This window comes from Lissotriton vulgaris, chromosome 10 (assembly GCF_964263255.1).
Source record: "Lissotriton vulgaris chromosome 10, aLisVul1.2, whole genome shotgun sequence".
In the NCBI taxonomy this organism is placed as follows: Eukaryota; Metazoa; Chordata; class Amphibia; order Caudata; family Salamandridae; genus Lissotriton; species Lissotriton vulgaris.
The window spans coordinates 1,152,163,952-1,152,178,240 of record NC_141698.1 but is presented as its reverse complement, the minus strand read 5'-3'; the positions used below and the strand labels follow the sequence as shown (position 1 = coordinate 1,152,178,240).

Sequence of the window (14,289 nt, the reverse complement as noted above, 5' to 3'; positions counted from 1 at the left end):
GAGGATGGCCCTGTCTGCAGTTCTGGTAGGATTATTCCTATTCAAGCGGAGTCAAAACGGATTTGCATATGGCTGGGTCTAAAACTGAGGTGGCATGGTGTGTAAAATATAAAGTAACTGGGATGCCGATTGGAGTAAATACCAGCGACAGAGATTCCATCCATCCAGCAATTTTCTTTGCGCAGTTTCATTTGTGGATGCAGGCAAGGAAACAGTGATGCAGTCAGAGAATAAAAATACCCCCTCCTTGCATCACTGAACCCGTACCTCAATTCTCACTCAAATTATAGTACAAGGCACATCATTTATGCCTCTGGCATTGAACTATGCTCCAGTACTCAGCTGATACCTGCAAGAGATACCTGCTGACAGTGGCAGACCCATGGCTAGCCACTCTGTGGCACACCATAGCCAATTATTAAATACTAAAAGCACTAAAAGCACACTGCTGGCATTCAAGACTTTTCAATGGCTTAGAACAGAAAGTCTTCTAAGATAACATGCAACAACATTTTAAGGCTCACAGAGAAAGTTGAATTGGCCTTTAAGACATTACAGAGTACAGGGGACAGTTTCGAGACACACATGATGACGTCAGAAGCCTGCATCATGGATGGATTTACACTTTTTTATATGCTTAGTATAGTTATTAAAGCAGGGGCACAAACTAATATCTGTGAAGCTTGAAATAACTATAAGAAAAAAGGTAAACAAGATTGGGATGACAAATCTGGGATGATCTGTTGTGTTCTTGTAAATCTAAGGAATGTTGAACTTTATGGTGCCCTATCTCTCATGGGAGTGCAGATGCTAGCAATAGTTTCTCCCTCAATATTCAACCAGAGAAGTAGGAAGAACACTTTGCTGAGCTGTGTGCCCCAAGTAATTCATATTTATCCACTGATACAAATAGTTCATGTCTTCCCTCGCTGATTCCATACTGTCCCTCTACCCCGCAGAGCAGTGAGTTGTTTTTTTGTCCTAGAAGACACTTATTCTGCAGTGTGCCCGTTAAAAATGGCTTAGACCCTCTGTCCTGACTGAATTCTGGGTGACTTGCATAAGACCGAACCATCGGTATGGGCCCCCTACATTAATATTCAATATAATGCCATTGTGTCTGGTGCAGAAATTCCAGACTCCTGGAAGGGGGGTGGCATTTTTCCAATTTCAAGAAAGGGCTTATACAAGTAGGCCTTCGAATTACAGGCCCTAAACCTAATGTTTGCAAGGCAATAACTTACTTAGTTGCTCTTACTAAGTTCCACTCTTTTAAATCCGGATTCAAAAGAGTGGTATCCTATCTTCCCTGCAGGCCAAATATCATTCTAAAATAAGTACCTCTCGCAGGCATTTTGAGTTGCCCTCCTTTACTGGACGTATGTTTTATTGGGAAGGCAAAGATTATAGGGCCAGATGTAGTAAGGCTAATTCCGGTCGGTAACGGACGAAATTACCGAATTTTGTCCGTTACCGACCGGAATTAGGCTTTTCAGATGTAGGTTGCAACATTTCAGATTTGGTAGTTTACCGAATCAGTAATTTAAAGATTATGGGCACGATGTAGGTGGCAAATTCCCGTCGGAAACGGCTGAAATCGGCCGTTTCCGACCGGTATTTGGCACTTTGAGATGTAGGGGGCCAGTATTTACCTATTCGGTATATTTACAGAATCGGTAAATTTACAGAATCTGTAAAATACCGAATCGGTATTTTTACCGATTCGGTATCTTCCAGATGTAGGTGGGACTCTTCTGAGTCCCACAGGCCTTTCAGAATCGGTATTTTAACACCCAATCCAATTGGGTGTTAAAATACCGAATCCAGGTGTGCATGCACATGTGTGCATGCACACCTATGCCATGTGACAGACAGACATGCCCTTAGGGCATGTCTGTGTGCCACATGGCACACAAGCCAGTATTGGGGGTGCTAGAGGGTGTCAAAGTGACACCCCCTGCACCCTTGCTGGAATCGGTATATACTGATTCGGTAAATACCGAATCGGTAATGCCTATTGATTCCTACGGGCTTCAATGCCATAGGAATCAATGGGCATTACCGATTCGGTATTTACCGAATCGGTAAATACCGATTCCTTCCGATTCGGTAATTTTTAAAATAAAATTACCTACATCTGCCCTTCTCTTTTTTACCACTTCTTAAATACCGATTCGGTATGAATCGGTATTTATGAAGTGGTAAAAAAGATTTACCTACATCGGGCCCTATGTACATTACTGAATTCTTAAATACCGATTCGGTAAATTACCGAATCTGAAATGTAGGAAGCACTCAAGTGAGTGCTTTTCACCTGTAAGGATTCGTTATTTACCACCAACTACAAGTTGGTGGTAAATAACGAAAACCATTAAAAAAAGCTATTTTGTGCTTTTTTTAACAGTGTCATGTGGCAGACATACATGCTCTTAGGGCATGTATGTGTGCCAGTTGTGCACCCATGTACTATTCAGAGGAGCAACAGGGTGTCAATGTGATACCCTCCCCCCATGTAGGTCTTCCCCCTTACCGATTCGGTATTTACCGAATCAGTATTCCCCATTCGATCCTATGGGCCTGGAGGCCCATAGGAATGAATGTGGAATACCGATTCAGTAAATACCGAATCAGTATTTACCGAGATTTACCGATTCGGTAAAAATTACAGATTGAATACCTACATACCATTTACCCATTCTAAAATACTGCATCGGTAAAATTCGGTATTTTAGAATCTGTAAATGGTATTTACCTACATCTGGCCCTATATCTTGTATTTGTGGACCTCTGAGCAGCTTTTGATTTGGTCCCCCGCTAAAGCTGTGGGACGTGCTTGCTGAAATGTGGGTACCGGTTATTCTTATTAATCTTCTTGTCAGACTGCATGAGGGGACGTATGCCCAGACCCATTTGGGCAACAGAGAAGAGTCAATCTACCGTATTCCTGTTGCCCATGGCGTATGACAAGGATGTGTCCTTGCACCCACTTTATTCATGTTAAAAATAAACGGATTGGTCGAGGAGCTTTAGGCCTGTAAAAATCTCCATCTTTGAATGGCACGAATTTGCCCGTGTTATTATTTGCAGATGATTCTCTGGTCAACGCAAAGACCCCAATGGGTCTACAGTTGCTTCTGAGCAAATTTGTGAGCTTTTGTACCCTTTGGACCTTGAGCTAAATGCTAATAAAACTAAATTTAAATTTGTGGGACCTGGGAAAACTCGCAATTGTGTTCTGAATGTTGATAATGTGCCCCTTGGGTGTGTTTGCAGCTTTGATTACCTGGGATTCAGATTGTCTGACAACCTATCCTGGTGCTCCCGGGTCATCGAAAGCTCTTTGATACTGACCCATAGATTCAGTGGTATTTATCGATTTCATGAACGTTCTTACTCACAACCTATTTCGCCTGCTCTTGAAGCCTATCAATCAAAGGCTCAGGGGGCGGAACTTTTTGGTGCCGAATTGTGGGGGTGACTTGACAACCAGAGACTTACTTCAGCTGAGAATTCATTTATTAGATCACTTATCTCAGTCCCGGTAACTACGCCTCTTTTACCTCTTTTTCTAGACCCAGGCCTAACGTGAGTTGTGGATCTGGCCCAATTGTAGCGTTTGATCTATTGGTTATACATCGGGACCGCTCCTGAGTTCTCAGTGTACCAGGAATGCCTTGTTGATGTTTTGGGCAGGAGAGGTGTATCTAAAATTCCCTGCTTTGAGTTTGTATCAAGCTGGTTTAAGAAACTTGGGTTCAGTAGGATATGGGGTAACCCCTGCGCCTTCGATAAGTCAGAGTTGGTTAGACTGAAATCTCTATATTGGAGCCTGCTCTTGAGAGGCAGATACTAAGTGGACTCTTCTATTTTCTGCCCAGTTTGTGCGCAAACTTCTGAAACTGTGGAGCATGTTTTCTTTTTTTTGCCCTCAGTATCAAAAAGTTCTAAGAGTCTTAAAAACAGACATTACTGGCCCTATTGTTTTTGCAGGTAGCAGCTTTTGCACAGTGTATGGATTAAGAGAGTCACACATTAACTCTTATTGGGTGGGTTAGACAAACTTTTAACCTATATGATCACGAGTCTTAAGTCAAGTAAAGAGTCTTCTTTTGAACATGCTCTTGAACCTCTTTATTCAAGAATGTGCCAGTGTAAATGAAGTTCTTATTACTAGTACACTTGTAGTTTTAACATTTATACATTTTTGTCGGCTGGACATTGTATTTTTAATGATTGTATTTAGTTATTTAATCTCATTGTATTTTACACTGAATTTATCTATGTTATATATTGTCTGTTTCTAACGTTTTTTATATTTATTTTTATTTTTATACCACTAAGATTTCTTAGTTACTCTTGGTGAGCATAGCACTCTTGGTGAGCATAGCAGGCCCACTAATGAGGTTTTTGCTGACTAATAGGAGTGTTATTTAATCCATGTGATTGTATACAAACAACAGCTTGAATTTGACCACGTGTGGAGATTTATTCATTTTTCTCGTGTCCTTTTTTATGAGTTTTATATGAACTTTTATGGCTATTATTAATAAAAATAAAGTTTAACTGAATATCTTGGCTACCAGGAGTCTGGTGAAATTCACTGCAACAGAGCTCACCTTTTGCAATTAGTTTAAGCAACATAGATAAGTAACATGACTTGAAGGGCATGTTCAATGGGATCCTCAGGGATTAAGTTTGAGTCACCGTTATGTTCATATGGTCTATTGTAAAACTGATTGATTGAGCCCACTCCATGCTCCTTGGCAGCGTCCTTCTACATTGTTTATTTAGTTCTATACTATGAAAGTATTTTAATATTTTGAACATCAGAACTTTGCAACTCTACCAAGGTCACCTTTCGAAATGAGTTTTGAATTGAGTTCAGTCACATTGAACCTCACATATGGCTCAGGGGCAGTTCATGCTAAACTGTTACAAGTCTGCGGTGGTCACTTGTTTACCCATTAGATATTCCTTGGTGTTGCGCTCAGGCCTAAGGAGGATGATGTAGACTTTGGGGATGAAGATGCAGCCCAGCAGTCCAGCGCTGGAAGTCAGGATGGCGAAGATCTCCACGGCCACCATGTAGCTGCCCTTGGTGCTCAGGTATGCTGGGATGAATGAGATCCATACACTGACAAACACCAGCATGCTGAAGGTGATAAACTGGGCCTCGTTGAAAGTAGCTGGTAACTTTCTTGCGATGGAGGCAACAACAAAACTCAGAAGAGCCAAGAATCCCATATAACCAACCGCAGCGTAGAATGCAACAGCAGAACCCTCGTTGCACTCTAAGATAATCTTTCCAGTCTCTGATTTAGTGTCGATATCTGGGAAAGGGGCAGAGCAGACGAGCCACACAGTACAGATCACTGCCTCCCCCAGCGAACAAAGAAGCACAAAGAATCTGGAAACTTGGGGACCCACCCACATCCTCAGCTTGCTGCCTGGCTTTGTAGCATGGAAAGCGATAATAACTGTGATGGTTTTTGCTAGAATACAAGAAACAGCAATAGTGAAAATGATCCCAAAGGCAGTTTGCCGGAGAAGACATGTTATCCTTAAAGGGTGTCCAATAAATAAAAGAGAGCACAGGAAAGACAGCACAAGGGAGAGCAGGAGGATGTAGCTAAGGTCCCGGTTATTAGCTTTAATCAGAGGTGTACTATGAGATTTAATAAAAATTCCCAACACTCCAGTAGTCAGTATTGAGAGGAAACATGCAATGGAAAACAATGCCATTCCCAATGGATCTTCATAAGACAGGAAATCTACAGTGCGTGGGATACAGGCATCTCTCTTCTCATTGGACCACTGGTCATCAGGACACGTTATGCAGTCTCTCATATCTACATGAACAGAACATAGTTCAGTATTATAAAACATTCTTCAACAAAAGGAAATAAAAATCATATTGAGCAGTTTTACAAGTTAACCTTTCCAAGCACCACAAATAACATTTTGGAACTGATTAACAAAGGTAAAGTTAGACCAAAAGTCTATCTTTAGACCTGAACACCTTTACTACTTTTTGGTATTCCCAAAGGTAAGTTACTACTAGTAAGTTTACTCCACGTTACATTTGTAGTCATAATTATGCCAATTCCAGGTGAAGCCGTAAAGCCGAAATGCGTCTGTATTGTCATTAAACTGACGAATTGAAGATTCCACTAGTGTCCAGACTTCTTTCTTGCATTAAGGGAGAGTTTGTCGCAAAAAATATATATAAAAAACATAGGTTTTACAGACGTTATAGTTAGAAATCACTGTTTAAAAAACCTTTGATATTCACTGAAAAATACATAGGTTTCAGGACGTTATAGTTAGGTGAACATTTCACTTGTGCAAAACCACAGAAATTCCACTGTTATAGTTAGTTCAGCTAACTATAACTCACGCCCCGGAAATGCCCTGCTCATGACGTCACATATTACATCATTCAAGGCATGGTCCATCACTGATGACATCCTAAATGACATCACTGATGACATAACTGATGACATCATCTAGTGACTGTGTGTTTCTGTAAAGTTTAAATATGTTTATATATTAAATATATATATATATATTCCAAGATGTATTGAAGAATGAGTGGGTGTATAAGTGTCTGGATGGATGATTTAGGAGGTGTGTGACTGATTGTATAAGTGACTGATTAAACGGGTCTTACTGAATGCATGGGTCAGTGACTAAACTGTGGGATGTCTGTATCAGTCTGTCTGATGTTGTGTAAGCTGGTACATGGGTTGGTCAGTTGTTACATGAGTATCTATATGTGTTATTGATTGTTTGCCTGAGTATTTGTATGGGAGACTGAGTGTGTGTGTGTGTGGATGGGTTGGAGGTGTGTGACTGTGCATAGAAATGTGAGTCGTTGATTCACTGGGCATATGGGTTCAAGGGTACATGTGGAAACAGCTGTATGGGCGGGTGAGTGTGTGTATGAGTCTGTTGGTGAGAGATCGGATGTCTCAGTGGCACATGTCCAAGTAACTACATATGTAAAAGGCAGTGTATGTGAGAGTTGGAGTATATAAATGACTATACGTGAGAGTCAGTGATTGTGAGAGTGGCTGTATGGATGAGTGTGTATTTGTATCAGTGATTTTATAACACAGTACGTATGTGTTAGTATATGTTTGAATAAGTGAGGTGGTGTGTGTATAACTGTATAGGTGAAGAAATGGGAGTGTGATTGATTCTTTACATGACTGGCTAGGTGTGTGAGTAACTCCATGGATGAGTAGTGGTGTATGAGTGTCTGTATAGGTGTATGAGTGCCTATGATAGTGTTGTATTGATGATTGACTATATGTATGAGTGACTGTATGGGTGAATGAGTAGATGTGTGTGTGTGTAGACCTAGGAATCAGTGAATGCATATGCAGTAACTGCTATTGGTGTGTCGATGGTTTCGAAAATGGATGTCTGTCTTTTTCAGTGGGTGTATAAAAGGTTATATTAGAGTGTGGGGAGGTGCATCAGATTTTCACGTGGATGAGGTCATCAGTGATGTCATCAGTGATGTCATTTGAGATGTCATCAGTGATGTCACTGACCATTCCATGAATGATGTAATATGTGACGTCATGAGCAGTGCATTGCAGGGGTGTGAGCTATAGTTAGCTGAACTAACTATAACGATGGAATTTCTATGGTTTTGTACAAGTGAAATGTCCACCTAACTATAACGTCCCTGAAACCTATGTTTTTTCAGTGAATTTCAACATTTTTTTTAAATGCTAATTTCTAACTATAACATCTGTAAAGCCTATGGTTTTTTCATTGAATTGCAAAGGTTTTTTAAATGCTAATTTCTAATTATGTCTGTAAAACTTATGTTTTTTTCAGTGAATTTAAAAAAAGTTTTATAAAAGCTAGTTTCTAACTATATTGTCCTTGAACCCTATATTGTTTTTATGTAAATTTTAAAAAGACGTGCATACTTTTTGTAGTGAAAAACTAACTGTAGCAGTTGTCTGTTATATGTTATAACTTAACAATGTTTAAAACTTAATTAGCAGTAATTAACATATACGTGTGGAAAAAGTGTGATGCAGCAGCTATGATACCTGACTTAGAACAGCAGTGTTCACAGATCGATTCCCGGATCCAGCGGCACGTTAGCCCACCACTATGTCACTATGGGCAACAACTTGCTTAATCTTCCCGACACCCCCGAGTGCTGGTACAGCTTTCCGAGGGTAGCTGTAATCTTTACAAATGCTGGCATTTTATTAATTTAAAACCATAGTGATGAGAAATATTAGCAAATATTTTTTTTTTGTCTATTTTGAGCGATATTTTTTTATGTCTTCTATTTAGATTTATGGCAATTAATAGATGTATTTACTCATGAGAATGGAAATGACACGGTTTGCCGGGTAACAGTTTCTAAGCTCTCCAACGCATGTACATATTAAGGACCTTATACGTGTTAGGATCAAAATCGAAACCTTTAGCGCTTCACATTTTGTAGCTTTTCCCAACACATGCACAAGTTAAACAGTTAAAACGTGAGCACGTGTGAACTGTAAAACATGACATCTAAATGGGCAGAGCCGCAAGTTCCTTCCATAGACTACCTAATAACCAAAAAGTATATAAACCACACCCGTTGTTCGATTCGTTTTTTTTTGCAAGTTATTTACTCGGGTCCGTTTTGTGATGCAGGTTCCCTTTTCTAGCGTTGGATTCTTGTTTTGTAGCAACAAAACACATTCCAGAGTTGTAAGTTGTTTGATTATGGCATAGTATATATTTATAATACGTAGCTATTTGTGAATATTTAAACATTTATATTTAGAAAAAAGTTTTTTTTTCCTTTTTTCTGTAACATTAGCAACTTGTGTTCAGAAACAGACAGAATACAGCAAATATTGCTCCTTTTCTGGCTCCTTTGAGCTCATATACTGTGACTTTGTATAATATAATATTGACATTCTACTTGACCACAGATGTGTTGATGACCTGTTGGTGCGAAGACTAAAGATTTATACGTAACGTCACCAGCTTCTGCTTGTTACTCTGTTTCCCCATTGGGATCACATACAGTGAATAAGTATAATATAATATTAACAGTTATGATGATCTCAGAGGAATTAATGACCCGTTGGCACGAAGATCAGTCCGTTATACAATCAATTTTACGAGAAAAAGATCATCCATTTAGACACTTATATACACATTCAATGGATGATGTAATCAGTGATATTATCAGTGATGTCATTGAAGATGTCATCAGTTATGTCATGAGTGATGTCACTGACCATGTCATGAGTGATGTAATATGTGACGTCATCAGCAGTGCATCGCGGGCGCATGAGTTATAGTTAGCTGAACTAACTATAACTGGGGAATTTCAATGGTTTTGTTCAAGTGAAATGACCAGCTAACTATAATGCCCCTGAAACCTATGTTTTTTTCAGTGAATTATATATATATATATATATATATAGAGAGAGAAAGGCGGTTGCCGAAACGCATCTGTGAAGAGTGTTTTTGTCCAATAAACCTTTTGGACTCATCCCTGTGAGTGCTGCGTACTTTTTTGGTGCAACTGAGCTTAGGTCTGAGTGTGACCCGCGTGGTAACGTCACCCGCTGCTGCAGCACCCGGCCGAGAGTGAAGGGAAGCGGACGGACAGGAAGCTTCGATATATATATATATGTATACATATCAATGCTCGAAGGTGTCCACCTTTGAGTAGCATGCGAACAGCAGCTTGGTTTATGTATAGGTGAGGACGGGGATCCACTCGTAGATGCCGCTTCGTACGGGATATGCCCGACGCGTTTCGAAGCTCCATCTGCTTCTCTTCAGGGGCTTTAACGGAAGCGGTGTGCGCAACCGCCGACCGACTTCCCCATTTAATGTATAACACACCCACTGATGGGAGGCTCAAATGAGACTGTGCATTCTGGGAAGTGTGGTCCGGGAGGCACACAATCAAGTCCTGTATGGACTCCACAAGTGGGCCCGTCCTCGATTCCAAGTACGACTGCTGCTTCACATTAGTGACCCCCAGGGTAACGGGGTGGTGCATACTCCGCGGCTGGACGGCCACGTATAAATCAATGCTCGAAGGTGTCCACCTTTGAGTAGCATGAGAACAGCAGCTTGGTTTATGTATAGGTGAGGACGGGGATCCACTCGTAGACGCCGCTCCGTACGGGATCTGCCCGACGTGTTTCGAAGCTCTATCTGCTTCTCTTCAGGGGCTTTAACGGAAGCGGTGTGCGCAACCGCCGACCCACTTCCGCATTTAATGTATAACACACCCACCGATGGGAGGCTCAAATGAGACTGGGCATTCTGGGAAGTGTGGTCCGGGAAACACACAATCAACTCCTGTATGGACTCCACAAGTGGGCCTGTCCTCGATTCCAAGTACGACTGCTGCTTCACATTAGTGACCCCCAGGGTACCGGGGTGGTGCATACTCCGCGGCTGGACGGCCGCGTATAAATCAATGCTCGAAGGTGTCCACCTTTGAGTAGCACGCGAACAGCAGCTTGGTTTATGTATAGGTGAGGACAAGGATCCACTCGTAGACGCCGCTCCGTACGGGATCTGCCCGACGCGTTTCGAAGCTCCATCTGCTTCTCTTCAGGGGCTTTAACGTATACATATATATATGATTCCACCAATAAGACAATGCCGCACTCACCAGGTATTATTAGAATGATTTTTATTCTGGGAATACTGCTTTATATCAGCTTCTCTCTCGAGCCCAATCACGCGTTTTCACATCCATCTCATCAAATGGGAAGTGCTCTCAGCTGTTTCCATGCCGTGTTCATGCTTTATATCCTGGGAATTCTGGGATTGAAGTCCTTCCTTTAGTAGGAATGCAGACTTTACAAGTTCAGTGCTACTAAGTGATTTTGTATGTATGCAACTTCCTACTTCTTATTATGGCAAAGTTTTTCTCACATTCCAGATTCCTGGGCCCTCTTCACACATCAATGTTATCAGGCTGCATTGGTGTTCTCAGTTGCCAAAGATATATCCCCACCTTTGATCACTGATGAGGCTGTCCTTTAGTCACGTAGACACGCCAGGTGAAATTTAGGAGTAATAAACCTCCGGTCTCAGTGTCCCCCACTGCTTAGTGCATTTGCAAGAGATTAGTATCTCTCCGCCGGCCCAGTGGTTCATCAAACACCGGGTGCAGCCTCCATTTGAATGTTACAACAACATTGAAGGTCCAGATGGCAGTGTGCTTAGCTGTTGGGTGTGGCATTTGGGTGTCCGGACCTCGACCCGTGATAATATGATTCCACCAATGATACAATGCCGCACTCACCAAGTATTATTAGAATGATTTTTAGTCTGGAAATACTGCTACATATCATCTTCTCTCTCGAACCCCATGACGCGTTTTGACATCTGTATTTAAAAAATGGGAAGTGCTCTCAGCCGTTTCCATGCCGTGCTCATGATTTATATGCCGGGCATTCTGGGAATTGAAGTCCTTCCTTTAGTAGGTATGCAGACTTTACAAGTTCAGTGCTGCTAAGTGCTTTTATATTTATTCAAGTTCTCACTTCTTATTATGGCAAGGTTTTTCTCACATTCCTGATTCCTGGGCCCTCTTCACACATAAATGGTATTAGGCTGCATTGGTGTTCTCAATTGCTAAGGACATATCCTCACCTTTGATCACTGATGAGGCTGTCCTTTAGTCACGGAGACACGCCAGGTGACATTTAGGAGTAATAGACCTCCGGTCTCAGTGTCCCCCACTGCTTAGTGCATTCGCAAGAGATTAGTATCTCTCCGCCGGCCCAGTGGTTCATCAAACACCGGGCACAGCCTCCATTTGAATGTTACAACAACAATGAAGGTCCCGATGGCAGTGCGCTCAGCTGCTGGTGCGGCATTTGGGTGTCCTGAACTCGACCCCTGATATTATGATTTCACCATTGGCATAAATGTTATTGGGCCACCTCGGTGTTCTCAGTTGCCAAGGACATATCCTGACCTTTGATCACTGACTTGAGAAAGGCTGCTGGGTCAGCCGAAACACGTCTCTCTTGTTGACTGGGTCGGAGGAGGCTACTGAAATAAAAAAGCCTTAGACCAAGTTGCCCTTCTGTGCATATATTAATTTATTTTGAGTGTTTTATATAACGCGAACAAGACTCTTGTGGGTATCAGAGCGCTTTACAAGGCAGATATAGGTGGTAGACATAGGCGTAAAATACTGTGAGTTAGATAAATACAGAAATGTAAAGTATAAATAAGCACATATATAAATGAAAATAAAAATAGTTCAGGTAAATTTGGCCAAAAGGATCTCTTTCACTTATTTTCTTTTAAATGTCGTGGAGGGGTTCAGTCTTGTGTCAGGAGGCAAGGTGTTCCAAATCCTGGGGGCCATTCCTGAGAAGGTACGGTTATATGTTTTTTTCTTGGAAAATCGTTGAGTTTTCAGAAGAAGGTTATTTATCTCCTGGTAGTTCGTATACCACCCGATGGTACCAATTTCTCCGCTAGATACCTTGGGGTTTTGTGGTGCAGTGCCTTGTGTCAAGCAGGCAACTTTCTAATGGATTATGGCTTAGAAAGGTACCTAGTTGAGGGCACCAAGGTCAGGGGAGATGTGAGAATTTCTTTTGGAGCCTGTGATGAGTCTAGCGGCTGCATTGATTAAGGGGGACCGTAGTATAACTGGGAAGGTCACAGAGAGCGACACTCCCATTGTCCAATCTGGGAATTACAAGAGTCTGAACTGCCTGTTTAAAGTCATTTGTGGGTATGAAAGATTTCAATCTTCTCAGCATATTCATCTGGAAATTTGCTCCTTTTGTTGCTGCGCTGATGTGATTCTGCATACTAAGCTTATTATCCAAATGTATTCCTAGTGATTGCACAGAGTCTATAATTCGAGGTTCGCCTTCGAGTGCAGTTAGAGGCTTCATCCACTCAGGGATGGTGTTTGTTTGGCTGTGGGAGGCGATTAGGGGGAATTCTGTTTTGAGGGTGTTTAGATCAAAGTGTTTTTTGGTGAGCCAGGTCTGTGTTTTCTGTAGTGTCAAGTTAAGGGACTTGATATCTTCAAGTGAGTGGACCTTAATGTAGAGTGTGTGTCGTCTGCATACATGTGATATTGGACATTTGAGGAGTTGAGAAGCACAGTGAGTGGTTCAATAAACAGATTGAAGAGTGTCCGAGAAAGGTAAGAACCCTGGGGTACTCCTAGAGTGACAGGGGTGGGCTTGGATACAGATTGATTGATCTTGACTCTTTGGGGGTCATTAGGATGGCGGGCGGACTTTGCCTGCCCACCACCCTATCGGGAAACGTGACCGCCCACCATAAGGGCAGGGGTCCTGTGGGCAATTAGGATGTGCCCGCCACAGTGGCGGGTGCATCCTGCATTCCTGTCATTGTGGTGGGTGGTGCACTCAGCACCGCCCACCACAGTGCCAGGAATGCATGTTGCAGGATCAATGTGGAGGGAAGGGAGGAATTTGTGATCCAACCAATTTCCTAAAGTTATATAGTCTGATCAAAGGGGGAAGGATCACTTGTCCTGCATAACTTTGGGTACGCCGGAACGGTTCTGAATAGTCCCAATAAAAAACCCTCATGCACGTGTTGGTAAATTTTGCGATGTTAGGCGGTATATCTTGGTTCTCCGCTGTCCCTCCCCAGTGTCTGCATAATCATTAAGCATGGGCGGAAAATCCGTTCCGCTTGCGGATTTTGAGGATTTTCGGTAAATTTGCGATCCGCGAACGCTCGCGAATTTACCGAAAATCCGCAAATTGGCACGCAGCGGATTTTTTTTTTTTGGTGATACAATTTTGCAGCGTGCGGCGTAAGTTCGCAATTGCGAACATGTAGGTGCGGTGGGCAGCAACAATCTCGCACTCGCGAAAATACAAAATTTGCAATTCTGCACAAGAAATCCACTAGCAAGCAGCATAGACCTTCTAAAAACGATGATTTTTATCAGAATAACTCCTCAGGTTGACATTTGCCTGCCCTTTTTTGGATTTGAGGCCTTTTGACTTTCTTTGGATCACTTTTGTATTAGAAATCAGCTTTCACAAGTAAGTTTGTTTGGGGCATTACATTTGCTGTTCTGCAGAAAAATGAGTTTTGCTAAACTGAAAGCACTCAGCAGGTGCAAAAGTTCAAATTCATCATTAGTAACCATTCCCTGTAGTGCTTCCTGACTGGGGCCCCTCCAGAGTTCAGTTGCTAGTTGCAACAATTATATGACCCTGCTCTGACCCTCACAGCCGGATCATAGAATAGCTACAAGTAGGCCACAAA

The 14,289-nt window shown here is 42.0% G+C and overlaps 1 protein-coding gene across 1 annotated transcript in view; it reads right to left on the bottom strand.

Annotated features, from left to right (window-relative positions):
• Window positions 1-4,932: 4,932 nt before the first annotated feature.
• The window catches only part of LOC147689499 (vomeronasal type-2 receptor 26-like), a 571,238-nt gene continuing 561,881 nt past the window's right edge, over window positions 4,933-14,289 (bottom strand). Inside the window, exon 6 of the mRNA XM_086939934.1 lies at window positions 4,933-5,849. Coding sequence (XP_086796060.1) covers window positions 4,933-5,849 — 917 coding nt within the window. The remainder of the gene's footprint in view (window positions 5,850-14,289) is intronic.